Source organism: Staurois parvus, unplaced genomic scaffold (genome assembly GCF_062004578.1).
Source record: "Staurois parvus isolate SC_StPar_1 unplaced genomic scaffold, SC_StPar_1.0 ptg000357l, whole genome shotgun sequence".
Lineage (NCBI taxonomy): Eukaryota > Metazoa > Chordata > Amphibia > Anura > Ranidae > Staurois > Staurois parvus.
In genome coordinates this window covers 3,484,273-3,503,853 of record NW_028318153.1, presented here as the reverse complement: position 1 = coordinate 3,503,853, position 19,581 = coordinate 3,484,273, and the positions used below count along the sequence as shown (strand labels likewise).

The following is a 19,581-nucleotide window of genomic DNA, read 5'->3' as shown; positions in this document are numbered from 1 at the left end:
GGAGCTGTTCGGCGTTTTTTTTCAGCAGCCCCTGAACTCCCCCTAATGTTTTCCTCTGTGTCCGTGTACAGATCCTCATTTACAGGCAGTTGAATTTACAGTCGTGTTTTTTTTAACACAACAGAGTTGCTTTCAGACGTCGCTTTTATCAGCGTTTCAAACACAGAACGCTTGTAAATGTGGCAAATCGCGTTTTATAAGTGTTTGCATTTGAAATTTTTTTTAACTCTTCCAGTTCCCAATGCTGTCCAGAGCCTTTTTTCATCACGAAAAATGCATGCAAAGCGTTTTCAAGGTACTCAGATGGACAAAACACTGAACACAGGATGTTCCTTCCAAGCTTATCACACATTGTAATGACCAATTCACACCTCAGACCTCTCCCACCCTTGGAAACAAACGATATGTTAATGACCATTCACACCTCAAATTCCTCATGAAGACCCCCTGCCAGGTGGCCTTAATGACTCCCCCCCCCCCCCCCCACCAGACACCTTTCCCACCCTTGGAAACTAAAGAAATGTTAATGAGCAACTCACACCTAAGCTAATCTCAACACATACTGTTATCGCTGCTTCTACCCTCTGTATTTTTCTGAAACGGTTTGAAATAGTTAATAATTTACTACTTTTCAGTGCATTTTGGACATTCAGGAGGTTCTCCTGTGCTTATCTTTAAAAAACGAAAACGTGCATAAACGCGTTATGCAAACGCGGCTAAGCAGACTTTTTTTAACCTACGTTTTCCAGCAGTCAGTTTCCATCGTTCAGAAACGTACCGTGTACATGGGGTCTAACACAGTTGTACCAGCTCTTCTCTACTGAACCTGCTTACTCTAATCTCACTGCACAATGAGAGCTTCTCACAGTGTGCATTTAAAGCTGCATCAAGTCAGATAGAGCCTGCCTCATTCCCTGGCTGGAGGACATCAAGCCATCATCTAGCTCCTTTCTCCCCAGCCTATCTCTCGTTTTCCCCTCATGGGCTCAGACAGTAGACCTTTGGCTCCCACTATTGTCAATCATAGGTAGGCACTGAGGAGAGAGTCAGGGGCAGGGCCAAACAGTGCTCCATGCGTCAATTGGAGGAGGATTGGGGCTCGATCGCTCACTATTTCACTCTCACACTCATTCTCGCTCGCTCTTTCTATATGTGTATATATAATGTGTGTATGCGTATTTACCTTTTTAAAATCACTCAGTCTTTTGGGTTGATTTGACACTGGACATCATTCAACCTGAATACTAAAGATGTCATGTGGTCAAAAAGGTACTGGGGGGGATTGCAGCCTGAACTGCTTTTATTTTGTACCCTGGTTCTTTGTGCCGCCTTACCATTTTCATTAACCTGTTTGCTGGGTGTACACTCTATGTATGAGCATACATGTTATGTGACTGTACTGTGTATTAGGGATGCAATTATGTAGCCTGTATTTTTCACCCAGAATATCTTCTGTAAGTGTGCAATGCATAAATAAAGAATTTATATAAAAGAAAAAAAAATCAACATTTTTACTTTGCTTTTATAAATCATAAATGGCTGGATCCAGGCATATATACAGTGTCGTTCTCTAGGCTCAGAAAGTATAGAACATCCAAAAGAGCTGACCTTTCCCTGCACATTGCTCTAAAATACCAGCAACACATAGCACTGTACAATACTGTGATCTTCCTTCTTTCTTCTTTTTTCTTTCTTTCTTCTTTTTTCTTTCTTTCTTTCTTCTTCTTTTTTTCTTTCTTTCTTTCTTTCTTCTTCTATTTTCTTTCCTTCTTTTTTCTTTCTTCTTCTTTTTTCTTTCTTTCTTCTTTTTTCTTTCTTTCTTTCTTTTTTCTTTCTTTCTTCTTTTTTCTTTCTTTCTTCTTTTTTCTTTCTTTCTTCTTTTTTCTTTCTTCTTCTTTTTTCTTTCTTCTTCTTTTTTCTTTCTTTCTTTCTTTCTTCTTTTTTCTTTCTTTCTTCTTTTTTTTTTTTTTTGTGTTTTTTTTGGACAGTTTATCATTTTGAATTTTTCTGTTCCTCTCCAGGCCATCGCTATAATGGAGATCGCTCATGGACCGGATCACCATTATATAGCAGAAGTCAAGAAAGAGATTGAGCAATAACGCCAAAGGCTGCACACTTCTATATAAATGTGTGTCGGGAATGCCAGTGCATGTCAGTTTGGCATTGCTGAACATAGAAATATGCTTCGCCCTATGGGAACAACCGATTCTCCCCTGCACTGGCTGATCAGACATACTTCACTTGTAGCACTCGGAAGGCCTCTCAGTACACAACTCCTGTGTATATGCTGAAATTCCACTTGGGGGCAACATAACACCATCTCATTTCACACCATAAAGTGGACCTCTGCTCAGATGTTAACATTGAATTAGGGGCTGGGTTGCTTGGATGGCTAATGAGTAACAGAAGTGCTGAAATGCCTTTCCTGGAGAGAAGGCTGTATGCCTAGACCGTCACGTCATCTGAGCTGCAGAGGAGGAACAAAATCCATATTAGTTTAATGCTCCCCTTCAGCAGAGATCAGGTGGTAACTTTTCAATGCTTTTGCATATGTGAGCAACACTGGCGTGAACCTTTTTTAAAGCACTTTCTCCAGGTAAGTACTCCACCACATCTGTTACACTTTATTTACCCATCCCAGCAGGACTGTTAATGGTTACAATCAGATATAGATCCATCTTCGTGTGAATTTTTGTCCTGTAGGTACAGGCTGTAGTATATGAAGGGCCACTATTGCCGAAACATTCAGTATAAAGCTGCTATACTATACTAGTCATGATTCCAAATCTTTCATTCACATTTGCTGTGTGCAAGCTTGTAAGCAGCGGTGGTTATGTATTCTCTTTTGGCAACAGAACACTTCAAGGGACATTTCTTTACCTCAGTATATGTAAACTCTCACCTTGTAAAACAACCCGTTCATTTTAAAATAGAAGAAAAAGCAAAACATTTGTGTATAGATATAAGAACTTTACCTTTTTTCCTTTGTTCCATACTTTCTGTTCTTGGCTGCATAAGGAGCTCAGAGAGGTTGGGGAGGGGAAACAGTAGTAAACTGATCTTCCCAGTGAATGTCTGTGCAGGGGAAGCATGTCAGCTGAAGTCTGATCATTGCAGGAGAGCAGGTGTAGTTCCCAGCACAGCCAGAAAACTGACCACACTGTGCTCTCATGCCTAGTGTGGTCAGTTTTTAATAGGGAAGCAGAGGGACTGGAAGGAACACCAGGGATTTTACACAAAGGAAGCAATACAAAGCGGACAGGATATGTTTTCATACAAGTACATGGTACAGCAGACACATCAGGAATATAAAATTTTGGGGTAACATTTAATACTTGGATCCTCCAGGGTCACATGCCTCCAGTGTGTCCACATTCACATGCAATACACAGGGGAGCTCTGAGTGGGGGTGCCGAAGCTTCAACCCCTCCATAAGGCTTGGTTCACATCTGTGCGGGTAGTGCCACTGCAGGACCTGCACAAATACCTGCAGCTACACCACCCGCACAGAGGAATGCGGACCCGCAGGCTGGTGCTGTTAATTCTAATGGCACGCCACCCACACTGGAAATCACAACTGTACTGGGAACCTCTGTTCCTGCGTGGGCTGCAATTTCCCGTGTAGTGCTGGGACTTCTTCCCTGTGTGTCCTGGGGCACGGGAGTCCATTCAAATGAATGGGTGGTCGTGTCCATGCAAATTGTGGTCCTAACAGCTGCATATATGTGAACGCAGAAGAAATTTAGTCTTACTCCTGGTTAAGAACTGGCATCCACCCTTCAGTCCTCTGGTTCACACTGTTTTGCCAACACAGCCTGAAGACAGCCACATATTATGGCCAAACCATGGAAGCTTGATGCTTCGTATTGCCCATTTGGTCCGTCATGTAGTTACAGGAGTAAGATTGAGAAAGGATACAAGTGAACCTGGAGATTGAAGGATGAATGCCCTGTCTTCTGGAGGTCCGGACACGTCTGCACTTGTACTCAGCTGTTGAGTTCTGCTTGGGACCTTGGACACAAGGCGTTGGAGGCTTTTGGTGCCAAATGTCTTGGATCTGAAGTTGGCAAAATGTCCCTTGAAGTTCTCTGTATTGGCAAGAGAAAGCGTAGTAGCCACGGCTCTCACTATTGTGTTGTCCATGAACTAGACTAACTGCAGTAGCACTCATTAGGATGACCAGCAGGGAGTTAGCTGTGTGTCAGTAATATCTCAGATGTCTGATAATGGAGCCAACCGCTCTGCAAAATCCAGTAAGTGAATCTCCACTTCTGAGTATGAGAATATTGGTGTTACTAAACCCAGAACCCTGCATTCACTATATGTCCCACAGTACGCAGAGCATGGAAATGCAATTATTTTAGTAAATATAATCTGCTATATACTGCTGATGAAAAAAGATATTTAGCAGTCTTGTGACTTCTACCAGTGTCTGGCTGAGCACTGGTTAAAACTTGTAGGAGGAGTTTTCATTCTCCTCTGACTGTCCTATGAGGCTGCAGGACCCCTGACCCTCTGTCTGGACAGTGCTGATTGGGAGGGTACATGTGATCACTGCAAGGCCAAAGAAGAAGAAAAAACTCTGCACATGCTAAGATTAGTGTGTATGGCCAGAGTGACTTCTAGAACTCTCAGCAGATTGGGCACATTAGAAGAAGGGGAGGATCAGAGAATCCTCTACATTATGTAAAAAGCTCTCTGCTCCTGCCCTAACCCCTTGGGTTCCACAGTGAGTATAAAAAGTATGCTTTACTGCATATACAGACTGCATTTGAGATCAGTTAAAGTGTTACTAAACACACAAAATCAATGTGTTGTTTTGCAGTGTAGTGGCCCTTTAAAGTAAGTGTCCCAATTTTGAGATTGATTCCTCAAGTTAAAAAAGAAGACTCAATTTATTTAAAGTGTTCTGTTCCCTATGGGACAAAGTAAATGTAGTACTATTAGCTAGATTGTCCCATCTTCCTATGTGATGTCTATGAGGGCGGACAGGGTGCCCCCCTTCCCCCATGGCTGCCTGAGCACACAGGTAGCAAGGAGATAGATGGCGGTTTTGACATACAGCACTTTTCTCCATCTCCAAGCACTTCCCCCACATTCCTCGTCAGGTGCTGGTCTGGGACAATGGCTTAGAAACAGAGAGAAGTGCTCTTTGCTGGCTGTGTTGTTGGCAGCCATTGGTGGGGGGAGCACCTTTTTGATCTCACAGCTAGCCTTCGATAGTACATAGGAGGATGAAACAAAGTACAGGCGTACCTCAGTTTACGAATTTAATATGTTCTGCGGGACATTTCCAATTACGAAAAATTTGTAAACCAAAATGTGGTTTCCCATAGTAATGCATTGAAAACCAGTTAATCCTTTCCAGAGGTCATAAAAAAGTTTATAAAGCGTTTTGAACAGATGAGACTTTTTTTTTTTTTTTTTTTTAATGCACTTTAAAGGCATAAATAATGTACAGGGCCATGATTAAAAAAAAAATTGTAAATGCATTGAAAACCAATTAATCCGTTTTTCATATTGAGAAAAAAATTTGTAAACCGAGGCATTACTTTCGGTGGATTTGTATTCGTAAACCAAAAATTACATCAACCTAGGCGTTCGTAAACCGAATATTGCTTAACCGAGGCGTTCGTAAACCGAATATTGCGTTAACCTAGGCGTTCGTAAACCGAATATTGCTTAACCTAGGCGTTCGTAAACCGAATATTGCGTTAACCTAGGCGTTCGTAAACCGAATATTGCATTAACCTAGGCGTTCGTAAACCGAATATTGCATTAACCTAGGCGTTCGTAAACCGAATATTGCATTAACCTAGGCGTTCGTAAACCGAATATTGCGTTAACCTAGGCGTTCGTAAACCGAATATTGCTTAACCGAGGCGTTCGTAAACCGAATATTGCATTAACCGAGGCGTTCGTAAACTGAATATTGCTTAACCGAAGCGTTCGTAAACCGAATATTGCTTAACCTAGGCGTTCGTAAACCGAATATTGCGTTAACCTAGGCGTTCGTAAACCGAATATTGCATTAACCTAGGCATTCGTAAACCGAATATTGCTTAACCGAGGCGTTCGTAAACCGAATATTGCTTAACCGAGGCGTTCGTAAACCGAATATTGCGTTAACCGAGGCATTCGTAAACCGAATATTGCGTTAACCGAGGCGTTCGTAAACTGAGGTACGCCTGTACAATAATTTCATAAAAATTGTTATGAGTTTCCTTCTTTAAAGACATCTCCTATCCAAGCTCATTAATTTTGGCTTTCTAGGGAGGGTGATTAGAGCAACCTGTTTATAAAAGTTTTACTTCCCTGTGCAGTTCTGGTGACAATCTTCTGGTTATTTATGAAAAAAGAAATCTACTTCTGTAAATGCCATTTACGCTTTAACAGCCCTTGTAAACCTGGGATACTAATGTGCTTTCGGTGCAGACTTTCATGTCCTTGTCCCTGGGTTGGTTTAACAAGATTTAAGGGAAGATGTTCCCCTATTACAGAATATTTTGGTATGCAGGTAACAGCCAGGAGACAGCTTGCCTATTCAGCTTAATAGCGCCCCTTAGTGGCAGCCGAATGACACAATCCCAGTCCCCGTGCAGGCTGTACATACACTGTAAAAAGCTGCAGCTCAGATGGGACGAAGGTATGTAGGGCTACATCGACACATGCAATGTTACTGAAGTCCCAAGATCTTTGCTAAAACAAAAATTATAATTTAAATGTTATTTTCTGAGAGTGGATGAAATGCTTTTCTTTTTTTTTAATGTAAATTGCTGTGGTTTTGTGAACAGTTGTCAGAGCCTGAAAACCATTGTTTGCCTGCAAATTTTATTACAAAATTGCTGTTTAACACTGCATTGTAATAAAAGATAAACCAATGTATTCATTGACTTGATTTTTTTTTTTTCCTACTAGCTCAAAAGGAACTGGTCAGGGCACATATATTAGACTGCACCAGCCAGTAGCAGCTCCAACGTTTGGCAGATGCTATCTGCATAATCAGACCTGAGACCCGGTTCACACCAATTCTGTGCGGGAAACGCTACGAATCTTGTGTGTTTCCCATACCGCATTGCAATCGCATCACGTTCATGTGATCTGGTGTGGGTGTCAATGATAAATTAATGACACCCAGAAACAGATCGCAAAACACATTGTGATTGCCAGAAATCACATTGCATGGGTTAGAACACCCATGCGATGCGATTCAGGTGCAGGTTTAAAAAAAGGGTCCTACCCCTTTGGTGCGGATGCAATGTGTTTTGAGCCATGCAAGGTGTGGCTCAAATAACAGCGGTGTGCGGTGCAATTCATGCAGGAATGCGGTGCGATTCCTGTGCAAATCACGTGTCCCACAGTGCATAGCGTGAACCTGGGATTGATGTTGTTGTAAGGCCTCATGCACACTGGATGGTTTTTGGGGTTTTTATTTTTTTCCTGCATCTAAACTTCCCTGCATGGTAGCCTGTGTATCCGAATGGTGATCTGAAGAGGGTTGTGCACAGGAGATGCCCTCACAATCTGACAGATTTGGAGTGTTTTTGCAAGGAAGAGTGGGCAAATATTGCCAAGTCAAGATGTACCATGCTGATATCTTTTTGGTTATAAGTCTGAGTGCTGGAATTATAAGGGTGTGCACACTTATGCAACCATATTATTTTAGTTTTTTTATTTTTACTTCCCTCCACCTAAAAGATTTCAGTTTGTTGTTCAACTCAGTTGTACAGTTTATAGGTCACTTTAAAGGTGGAAAAAGGTCTGAAATTTTTTCTTTTTTTTTAAATCACAGAAACCTGACATTTTAACAGGGATGTGTAGACTTTTTATATCCACTGTAGGTGTCAGAAGAAGCTTTGTTTTCATTCATAGTGAGCTCTGCTCAGCCATTCATGAGAAGCTTTGAATTCTGAGTATAATAGCAGATTGCGTTTTTGCTTTTATAGACTTCAATGGAAACACATCAAAAATGCAGTGCAGTGGACAACAGACACCTCCTAAAAACATACTGGGAAACCGCATCAGCCACCACCTGCATAGGTGTGAACCAGTCCTAAAAAGCAGTCCCTGGGCCTGAGTCCAGTCACTGGGGAAAAAAACAAAACCTAGAAGTGTTACACCTATGTATAAGGCTACATTCACACCGAGCTGACCATTTTTATTCCCCCCCCCCCGGCGCTTTTAAGCAGATTTGCAAATATAGGCATTTTTGCTTTGGCCAATAGAAATAGCTGCTTTTTGAGCTGAAAACACCTGGGGGAAAAAAACCCTTCATTACCACTGTTCATGCTCAGATCTGCCTGAAGAGTAGCACAAGTACTTTTTTGATCAACTGATGTTTCATTACAGGTGACAAAATGCTCAAGTGTGAACAGGGGCCATTGGGAATAAAGGGATTTTACTTGTTGAGCGTTTGAGTGTCAAGCTGAAAAATGCTCAAGTGTAAACGGGGGTCTTAGAAAGCAAGCATTTTAAAGCGGAGCTCCACCCTAAAGGGAAAGTGCTGCTTTAGGGAATGCTCCTCCGCTCCCCATTAAGGATTGGCACCTTTGGGGAGGGGGTACTCAAATTTGACAGGTACCCGCTCCCACTCCTGATTGCCTAGGCGACCGGAAGGTGTCCTCCCTCCCTGTAGTCTTTTGGGACATGTGACAGGTCTCAGAAGACTACAGGACCATTCGTGAAGTGCAGCTCTACATGTGCAGTGGGTACCCGGCTGTGAAGCCGCAAGCTGTCACAGCCGGGTGCCCACACTGAAGATGCCGGCCTCCTGGAATACAGGACGGCTGGTGAAACATGCTGCGGGCGGGGGGACACGCCATGGGACAGGTAAGTGGCTTTAAAAAAAAAAAAAAAAAAAAAAAAGTCAGCAGCTACAGTTTTTGTAGCTGCTGACTTATGTTTTGACAGGGTGAGTGGAACTCCTCTTTAATATGAAAATAAATTATTACATCCTGCCCATTTCATAAAAACTGAATAACTGATTATTTAAGGTATGTACAGATGGAAATTCTTCAAGTATTTACAGGCCTGGAGTGCTAGTAGCAGGGCAAATACTTCTGGACCTGGAAAGCACCCCTCAGCCAATGTCACCAGAACTTAAGTGTGGAAAGTGCTCAGGCAAAGCCTAGGGCATGAGGGTCACTTCCAGGTTTATCCCATAGTTGGCAGGATATGGTTGTGATTCAGGGCTGGTTCACACCAGAACGTGGTGATGGATAGTCATGCGGGTTTCCTGCACCATACTTGCAATCTGCATGGGGGTACCTATGTAATGTTAATGGCACCCCAACACACACATTGCAAACACAGTGCGCTTGTGGACACCAAATTCCATGCACTACTTTTTCTGAGTTCTAGGGCAATTTACAGCCCATTCAAATAAATTGGCTGCAAAATAAGAAGTGCGTGAGAATGTGGTGCACACTCTGTGTGATCCTGGTGAGAACCAGCCCATAGACCAAAAGCCAGGCTGAGGACATCCATGCCAGAGAGCTACGAGACAGATAAAACCTCCAGTAGTTGTTGTGAATATTACTTTTTTTATTCAATCAAAATTTATCAACAAAAGAGCTGAAGAAAAGACCTCTATCTTCCCAGGACACTAGAAATATCATTAAAAAAAAAAAATTGAGGCGTATGTGAAAGCTAGTTAAATCAGAAAAATAAGGGGCTTATAAATAAGATGTATTGCTAAACGTACATTATCTGCCCATCATTTTTTTTAATTACTTTGAGTATCGCTTTCTGTCCATTATGTAACCGCTTTTCTGTGAATCTCTTTTCACGTTCTTTTTTTGTTGTATGCCAAGGCTCCATGCACACTGAGCGTTTTTGGTTTAAGAGAAAAAAAAAAAAAATCCAAAATCACCGGTTTGTGGTGTTTTTACTGCATTTTTCAGCATTAGAGTGTTTTTACAGCTGAAAAAAATTCTAGAAACCCACTAGTCCTGGGGTTTTGGTCCAGCCAAAAAAAGTTGATTACAGTCTATGTGTGCACGGACACATAGGATAACATGCTGGGGAGTGTACTGGCTGTAGAAAAAAAATGTCAAAAGCCAAAAACAGCCGCTGTAAAAATGTCCAGTGTGCATGAGGACTAATAGTAGGAGAGGTTATATCTTGGGCTGGCCTACAGTTTGTTTTCCCGTGTCTGATCTTTCTGTTGGTGGCAGTATATTCCTAAACTTTTTAAGTCTTCCTTTGTCCCTACATGGAGGAGAGACGTTTAGATTCTTGTAGTAGCTCAATCATAACTCACATTTCCAGGTTTAACTAGGCAATTGACAAATTAATAAAAAAAAAGCTTGTTCTAGAGAAATTCAATATTTATTAAAAATGTGGCCAACAATCTTCACATATTTACACTAAATTTAATAGAAATCTGAAAATAATTCCACACCCTAAGAATAAGTTTACAGGATAACTGAACTTTTACTGAGCTTGGCCCCAGCTGGCCTCTTACCCCCATTTGCTTAGGGTAGGTGGTTCACTTTTTGTTCAGAGTCAGCAGTCCAGAACATAAGGAGCCCATCTTAATGTAGGTTTATCATCCCCTATGAAGGAAAAGCCACATGTGGCCAAAACACACAAACCCAGCTCCCTTTGGGAATAATATGATCATCTGATCTGACTAGGGGTGAGTGGACTTGAGAGGGGTTCTTTCCCTGAAATTTCAACATTAAGGGTCCATGCAGCTTAAAAAAATGCCAGAACCTCTGGGAGAAAAAGAATTCTAAATGCTCAGAGTGGTTCGTATGCCACAAGAGTTTATGGGCATTTTGCTTTTCTAAGCATTTTTGTCCCCAAAACATTTCCCTCTGCTTATTTTTCAGTATGGTCAATGTACACTTCAAAACGGCAAATGCTCCTACAGGCTGTGTTTATGTATGTCAAGCATATTTTGTGCCCTAAAGCTGTCAAACGCACTTTTTTTTTCCACCCTAAAAATGTTCCTCTGCAATTATGGCTGTAAGTGCCCAAATGTGTATGGGGAAAAATAGGCTACAGACAGAGTTGCTTCTACAGGCTGAAGGGAAAAAAACAAAAGCCAGAATAAGCAGCATTTTTATGTCCAGTGTGCTTGAGACCTAAATCAGGGGATTTGGACTAAATGCAATGCTGGTTTTTGGAATCTGACATTAATGCAGAACCAAAACAATCATGGTATGCTGTGAATTATGACTTTCACAGTTGCTTGTGCTCCCAGTTGCACTGCCAAGCCATCGAATGGCTGGTGTCACGTGCAGCACAGGGCAACAGCAGATCAAACAGAGGCTAAGATGGCAGCTTCTTTGACTGTAAAGGATAGGAGGGTTTAATTCTGTTTTAGCCTGGATTCACACTGATGCAGTGCGGAATTTGCAGCAGTTTCTGTGCAAATTCCAAACCGCATCACAATCATACCCCATTCATGCGAACCGCTGCGGGTGTGTATGTTAAGATAACGACACCCTGAAATTGGTCTGCAAAATGCGGTGCAACGTGCAGAATCGGTTTTGAGGCATTATTTGTCCTACGGACACCAACGATGGGGCATTATCCCTCCTAAGGAGAGCACCATTCTTCCAATGATGGGGCACTATTCCTCCAACTAATACAAATGATGGGGCACCATTCCTCCAACTAATACAAATGATGGGGCACCATTCCTCCAATTAATACAAATGATGGGGCACCATTCCTCCAATTAATACAAATGATGGGGCACCATTTCTTCAACTAATAGCACTTATTGTCAAAAGCAGGAGGAATAGTGCCCAGTTATTGCTATCTAATTGTTTTACTCCCACTGGTCACCAAGCTTGAAGCATTCTTTACTTCCATTTATGCAAAGAAATGTTATATTCCCACTGGCCACAGTCTAGCCCCCCCTAAAGACTGAAGGACAATAAATTGTCCCTTTAAAAAAAAAAAAGTCTGGAGACTCCTACTCTATACACCCCAAAAACCCCACACTCTTTAAAAATAAACATATGATAAATCATTTTAATAGGGAGGGTGAGGGGTCATTTTTTTTTTTTTTTTTTTTAAGTATTGGTATCCTTTAAGAATTGAAATACACACACAGCATAATATTTTGGTACAAAAATGTCAGTTTTATATAAACACTTTGTTACATCTTATTAAAGGCACAACATCGAGTCCAATAACTGAACATAGAAAAAGCCAATATACAGGAGCCAGAATATAATACATCATCTAACCAAGCACATATACAGAATCATAGAAAATGGCCAAGTGCAAAAAATACTGTTCTGAAGTAGTTAACCCCTTATTTAACTAGAAACTTCTGATATCCATAATAGTACATAAGAATAAGAATGCATAGTATAATATGGCAGTGTTCTAGAGGCTATGTTCTGGGCAGCCAGCTAAAAGGAAACAATGGCATAGCTTAAACAATAGGTTAAAAAGTTCAAATACATTTTTATTTCATAGTTTACAGAAGGAATGCATAATACATGTTGATTTGTGGCCGCTGCCAACAAAAGAGCGGAGATATTGAGTGACTGTAGACTGCAATCAACTATTACTGTTAAAGGAAAAACTCCACTTTTATCAACAAACCTAGAATTGGGGGGGTAAAGAGTGCCACCTACACACCTATTTTAAAGGATGATTCCACCTTGTACATATCTAGCATATTGTAATGGATTTGTAATAAATAAGATTTATGATTCTCTGCACACTATGGAACCATTTGTATTGTTCTCTGGAGCTTTGTACTGCTTATTCCTTTGGTCCTACTGGATGTTCTTTAAAATAACACAACTGCAAAAAAAAAATGTATTCTGATAACTATGTGGCCAATACATACAATTTTATGTTTATATTTTTTTTTTCCCCCAATTTTCCACACGTTTTTATATTTTTATCCACATTAACATGCAGACCAGCAAGTGTGCCATTGGCAGGCGGACAATCTATCGCACCAGGGGAACTGGAGCAGATGCTTTTTTTTTTTTTTTTTTTTAAATTGGTTAATAAAAGGTGATGTTATAGTGTGTCCCAAACGCTGGACAGCTTGGTCTGCACATAAATGTGGAGACAAATAAATAATAAGGCATACAAAATAAAAAAAACCCTGAATTTTATATATATATATATATATATATATATATATATATATATAATATAATATAATATATTGGTGGCAGAGGTCTTCTGAAGGTAAACTATAGTGTCTTTCCAACTACACATTTTGAGTTCATATTGCATCATTAGGCTAAAAGTAATTTTTGATGCATGTCATAGTTTTTCATAGTCACTAGGTGGAATGACCTCTTGTATCTCTGACTTTGAAACCAGCCATATTCATGGCATTTGTATATTCCCTCTGTGGCTATGTGGGGTTTTTCCATGTACTTAAAACAGAACTTCACCCTCTCAATCAATATGGATTATTTTTAATTCTTATGCTGCTAGCATTAGTAAATAGACAGGAGAGTATATCATATTTGTTTTTAACTTTAAAAAAACCCCCACAAACCTTCAGTTACTTCCTGGTTTCCATGCCAAATTATGTCATACATCCCAGGAGGGGAAGAGGGCCCTTCTCAGCTAAGAACAGAAAGTCTGCATGCCTGGGCTAAGGGTAGATGGATTCCAAGAAGGAAATGCAACAAGAATCATCTGCTCCTGGAGTGTCATACATCCCAGGATTCTTCAGGAGGGCCCTTCTCAGCTAAGAACAAAAAGTCTGCATACCAGGGCTAAGGGTAGATGGATTCCAAGAAAGAAATGCAACATGAATCATCTGCTCCTGGAATGTCATACATCCCAGGAGTCTTCAGGAGAGGAGGAGGGCCCTTCTCAGCTAAGAACAGAAAGTCTGCATGCCTGGGCTAAGGGTAGATGGATTCCAAGAAGGAAATGCAACATGAATCATCTGCTCCTGGAATGTCATACATCCCAGGAGTCTTCAGGAGGGGAGGAGGGCCCTTCTCAGCTAAGAACAGAAAGTCTGCATGTGTGGGTTAAGGGTAGAATGATTCCAAGAAGGAAATGCAACATGAATCATCTGCCACGGCCATAATTGCTAGGGGGGGTGTTTTTCAAAGTGATTTCTCAGCAAAATAAAGAGACACGGCTGGATTGGGGAGTTTGCTCTGAATATTAAAAATGTATTAAATAGCATTTTTGGTTTGTGGTGCTCAGATGCAGTGCAGTTCTGCTTTAATCTCCCCAAAGTCTGAATCCAAAAATGTACAATCCTTGGTCTGGCTTGAAGTGAGTCTGAGAAATGCAGGTGGGCTGCCATTGCGGACTTCTTTTTGAAAATGGCAGTTGCCTGGGTGAAATACAGACACTGATTCTACCAAACCCAGAAAGTGTGTAGATCAGGAAGGTTGTGAGGTCATTAGTCCCTGTCTGGGTGTTCCGGGTTCGTGGCACAGTACAGCAGAGATTAGACATGTTTGCTGCTTATTGTATTATTGCACAATTGTGCGTGGTTTTCTTTTTCCTATACTATTGATTAGACATGACAAACAGGCAACTTGTATTTTCAGGAGAGTTGAGCAATGGCAGCCTTGCTGTTTGACTGTTGGGTGTCAGACAATCACAGATAGAGAGAAGCAGCAAAGCACAGTCACTGTGGATTAGGGTGAAGTAGGAAACAGCCTAAATATATAATATGAGCAAAGATGGCTGCCTCTATGTACACATTAGGTTTAGAATTTCTACACAAAAACATTTTCCCCAGCATTAGCACTTATTGGTAAGATTCCGTACATGACGCTGACCACATTCACATACTGTATATCATAAAATGACTATAGTTTCCCTTTAATCTATAATAGTCTCTCCCACCCAAGCCATGGGCACGATTGATTGAGTGGAGAAGACATATCAAAACTACCAGATTTTTTTTTTTTTCCCTGCGTGCCAACTATCCAAGCTGTCAGGAAGCAGGGGCAGCCATAGCATGTCAGTTCATTCAGGTCACCCGCCCAGCACTATAACAGACATACATGAGATCCTTAGGGTGAGTGACAGAATGAAAACCCAAATCCAGAAAGGACTGGTACCATCACCTTTTGACAATAGAGGTGTCAGAAATGGGACTGAGGGCCAGTTCACGTCTGTGCAGTGCCATTTACATGCATTTTAGGGGCATTACCATTCAACTCTGTAGAATGTGCGTTTTGATGAAAGCACAGCAAAGATGCAGCATGCAGGACTTCTTTTTTCCTTAACACACCGCACCTAAAATGCACAGGTGTGAACGGGGCCTACAGCTGCATCATACAGGTATTTATTTTTTTTTTTTTATTTTTTTTTTTTTTTAGAATTGCCTAAAACACATGAAGATGGCAATTACATGGTCCAACTTTTGTAATAAATAATCTTTACAGAAAAAGAAAAACATATTTATGGGAAACGCACTGAAAAGTGTCCAGCAAAAGGTTTATCTGAATAGATCTATTTTACATCACCACATTGCTGCAATCCCCTATCCAAAAAAGCCAAAAACACTCTCTAGTAGCACAGTGCGGACCTGGAATCCCAGCTATGTGCTTTTACATAGATACGGTGTACATTCCTCTCTGAGACAAGCAGTTGATACCTTCTCAGAGTACAGAGAACGGATACTGCAAGAGCCTACACAAGAGTCAGAGGAACAATAAATACTATGTACAGAATTAAAGAGAAACTTTGCCCAAAATATTTCTCAGGTTTGGAAGAGGTGGCATGGGGTTAAAGCCCAAATGAACTTACTTTTGGAATCAATTAAATCCATTTCAGGTGCATTAAAGCAGGGGTGCTCCACCTTTTGAAGCGCAAGAGCCACTTAAGTGATTTGGTATCCGGTCATGGGTTACAAAAAAAACAAAATGGTTCAGAATTTCACATTTTTTATTTAGAATAGCATAATGAACATTTTCCTCCTGCAGCTGCTGATTGCCGGCGGGAGGGAGAGGAGGAGAAGCCGGATGTCAGTAGTTGCTGGAAGAAAATGGAGAGCATTGGTTCCTGTTGCCCCTCCTGTCCAAGTGTAAAACAGAATGTAACAGGGAGGTCGCACGGGCCTCCTGGAGAATAGTGACCCCTGGTGCTACACCAGTGATTTGGGGGGGGGGGGGGTATGGGAAAAACCACCTGCCCCCCCCCAAAACTGCAAATGTAAACAAGTCCTTACTGCCATGAGCCCCCTATAAGGCTGCTTTCACACTGATGCGCTTCAGTTTACCCGCTCCGTGGGTGCAGCACAGTGCGCTTGTGGCTTTCCTGCGACACTACCGTAGACTTCTATTATATCTTGGGAATGTGGTGCACGTTCTGAAAGTGCACCAAAACCCCTGCATTCAGAATACAGTTCAAGGCCACATCAAAGGGCTTCGAGGGCCACAGGTTTAGCACCCATCTTACAGTTTGTTTCCCTTAGAGAGTAGCCACTGCCCAAGTAAAAAAAGCCTGTCCTTGTTTGCTAAAAAGCAGGCTGGAGGGAAGTTTGTGAGTGTATGTGTGAAGAGAGACTGCTGGTTCCCTACAGAGAGCAAGGGCCCTGTTCTACAGCACACTGGCAGGGGTTAGGCTCTTCTACTCAGGCTGTGGCTGCTTTCTAAAGAAAACAATCTGTAAAGGCTAGTTCACTTTTGTCTGCACAGTAAAATGTAGCATTTTACTGTGTGGGCAGCTGTCAATGTGTGCTCAGGCAAGGAGTGGTGTAATATATCACACGGTTTACTTTTTTTGACACTTCATTTCTGCACACAACAGCATGGTGTGTTGTGCTGCGGTGCAATGACTTGGTGCCATCAGGTGTGCTGTGGAAAAATGCAGCATATCTGCAATTTTTCACAGCACACTGGATGGCACCATGTCTCGCCAGCATTGTGGTGTGAATGGGGCACAAAGAAATCAATTGCTTTTTTTAATGTATTACCAGTGAGCTGCGTTTATCCACTGCAGAAAAGCGCAAGGCACCGTGCAAAGTGTGAACGAGCCCTAAGAGTTTGCACACCTTTTGCTTTGATGCCCTTGAAATAAATTGAGCTTTAATCTTGAACTGGTTAGTTACCCTGTCCAGGACCCCACCACAGCAATCGCCCAACTTGAGGTATGATGGCACTCTGGTGTATGTTGAAATATCTTGTTTTATAGATAGTGCCACTGCAGTGGCTACCTGTACAGTACGAAGTTTGTTTTTGGCTTGATGAACTATATACGTAATCCAAAAATACATATAAGTTGTCAGACTCCATAAGTTCTATAAACCACATCCTGGGCATTATGACTCAATGGGGTTGACTTATTGAAGGAGTAAAGTCTGTTCACATAGCAAAGTAAGTATTAGTAAATAAGGTGAACCTCTGAATACCCAAACATATGCTATCAAAAACCTATCATGGTGGGCATACATCCAACTGGGGTCTTCAGGATAGACCGTGGCCCTTTATAGCACCCTGTGGCTAACTACACATATTGCACCATGGTGTGGTGAGTGCCCAAGTAGAATCCAGTGCCCAAAGCCACATTACAGACCTTCCTTCCCTGGCGTGGTGTCCAGGTACGGCTTCCAAAGTTTTACCGAAAGTGCATTGATCTGGAAGAACAGCTTCTATTGTTGTATTAGAAGACAGTGAAAAGGGGATTGAAGAATCCAAAGAAAATCATGAACTAGTTAGAGTGGTAAGAGAGAAGAGGTCCATCAACTAAAAGACACTAGCCAAAAACGCAAGGAGTGGTGTAGGAAAATAGGGGGATGCCCAAGGGGCGTGTCTTCAAAAGCTTTGCCAGTGTCCAATCACCTGAAGGTAGCAGCCTATAACCCAGGGTCTTTGAACATCCAGCCTGTGTCCTGTACTGTACGATTAGTACATCCTGGTTTTCATTTTAACATCCCTAGCACCTGATTGGATGTTTAAAGGTTCACCTTATTACCAATACTCACTTTTCTACATGAACAGCATATGCTATGCAAATGAACTATGATGACTGTTCTAAATAAGGTGCCTTTTATATATATATATATTGTTTAATAGGTTGATCCTTATGTCTAAAAACACAATCTATACCCCAAATATAAACAAAGTATTAAAACAGATACAATTCTAAAATACAAAGAAGAATGTATTTTTCGCTATCCCCATCCTGCTTATCAGTGTTTTTTTAATATATTTTATTGCTTTAAGATATAAAAGTAAGAATTTCTAGTTAAACGCTCAAAAAACAAGGCAGCATTTTACAGCATAAAGTGTGGTTCAGTGTACTTTTCACCATTTTTACATAAATACAGAAAAATAACTTATTAAAAAAAAAGAAACATAAAAAAATTAAAAAGTTGCCTTCTGCATGAAAGGTCCAACTCTTGGAAGGATGTTTCCACCTGGGACTTCTCCAAGACATTTTCAGGATTAAAAAAAAAAATGAGTTATGTTTAAATGAGTCTTGAGCTCTCAAGGAACTGGATAAGCACTTGATAGACAAATTTGTACTGCGCGATGGTCTGGATCATGAACATTCTTTGTTCTCGGAGATAATTTAGCATCACTGGAATCTCAATTTTCTGTTGGAGGGGAAAAAAATATACAGGGCAGTCAGACACAGGGATCCATTAGAAAAACCCTAACTTGGTTTACGGTCTGCATCAGGATTAACATGACAATGCAATACAAAATTTACTGTGGGTGTGACAATCAGAACTGTTAGCTGCAGCATCTAGGCATACAGTGAGGAACAGAAGTATTTGAACACCCTGCGATTTTGCAAGTTCTCCCACTTAGAAATCATGGAGGGGTCTGAAATTCACATTGTAGGTGCATTCCCACTCAGAGACAGAATAAGAAAAAAAATTCAGGAAATCACATTGTATGATTTTTAAAGAATTTATTTGTCTTGCACTGCTGAACAAAAGTATTTGAACACCTAAGAAACAGCAAGAATTCTGGCTCTCAAAGACCTGTTACTGTGCCTTTAAAAAGTCCACCTCTACTCCACTCATTAATCTAACTTAGTAGCACCTGTCTGAGCTCTTTAAAGACACCTGTCCACCCCACAGTCAGACGCCAACTACTACCATGGGCAAGACCAAAGAGCTGTCAAAAGACACCAGAGACAAAATTGTGGACCTCCACAAGGCTTGAAAGGTATACGGGGCAATTGCCAAGCAGCTTGGTAAAAATAGATCAACTGTTGGAGCAATTGTTCGAAAATGGAAGAGGCTAAAGACAACTGTCAGTCTCCCTCAGACTGGGGCTCCATGCAAGATCTCACCTCGTGGGGTATCACTGATGATAAGAAAGGTGAGGAATCAGCCCAGAACTACAAGAGAGGAGCTGGTCAATGACATGAAGAGAGCTGGGACCACAGTTTCAAAGGTCACTGTCGGTAGAACACTACGGTAGAAGGTTCCCCTGCTCAAGTCATCACATGTCCTGGCCCGTCTGAAGTTTGCCATTGACCATCTGGATGATCCAGAGGAGGCATGGGAGAAAGTCATGTGGCCAGATGAGACCAAAGTAGAACTTTTTGGTCTAAACTTCACTCGTCGTGTTTGGAGGAAAAAGAAGGATGAGTTGCATCCCAAGAACACCAATCCCTACTGTGAAGCATGGGGGTAGTACCATCATGCTT

At 41.4% G+C, this 19,581-nt stretch overlaps 2 protein-coding genes across 2 annotated transcripts in view; one reads left to right on the top strand and one right to left on the bottom strand.

Moving 5' to 3' along the window:
* Positions 1-6,885, top strand: part of SMYD2 (SET and MYND domain containing 2) — a 78,946-nt gene extending 72,061 nt beyond the window's left edge. Inside the window, 1 exon segment of the mRNA XM_089684818.1 lies at positions 2,022-6,885. Within this exon segment, the coding sequence (XP_089540944.1) occupies positions 2,022-2,099 (78 nt within the window). The 3' untranslated portion in view covers positions 2,100-6,885.
* Positions 6,886-12,077: 5,192 nt separating this feature from the next.
* PTPN14 (protein tyrosine phosphatase non-receptor type 14) overlaps positions 12,078-19,581 on the bottom strand; it is a 163,255-nt gene continuing 155,751 nt past the window's right edge. Inside the window, exon 19 of the mRNA XM_089684817.1 lies at positions 12,078-18,514. Coding sequence (XP_089540943.1) covers positions 18,386-18,514 — 129 coding nt within the window. The 3' untranslated portion in view covers positions 12,078-18,385. The remainder of the gene's footprint in view (positions 18,515-19,581) is intronic.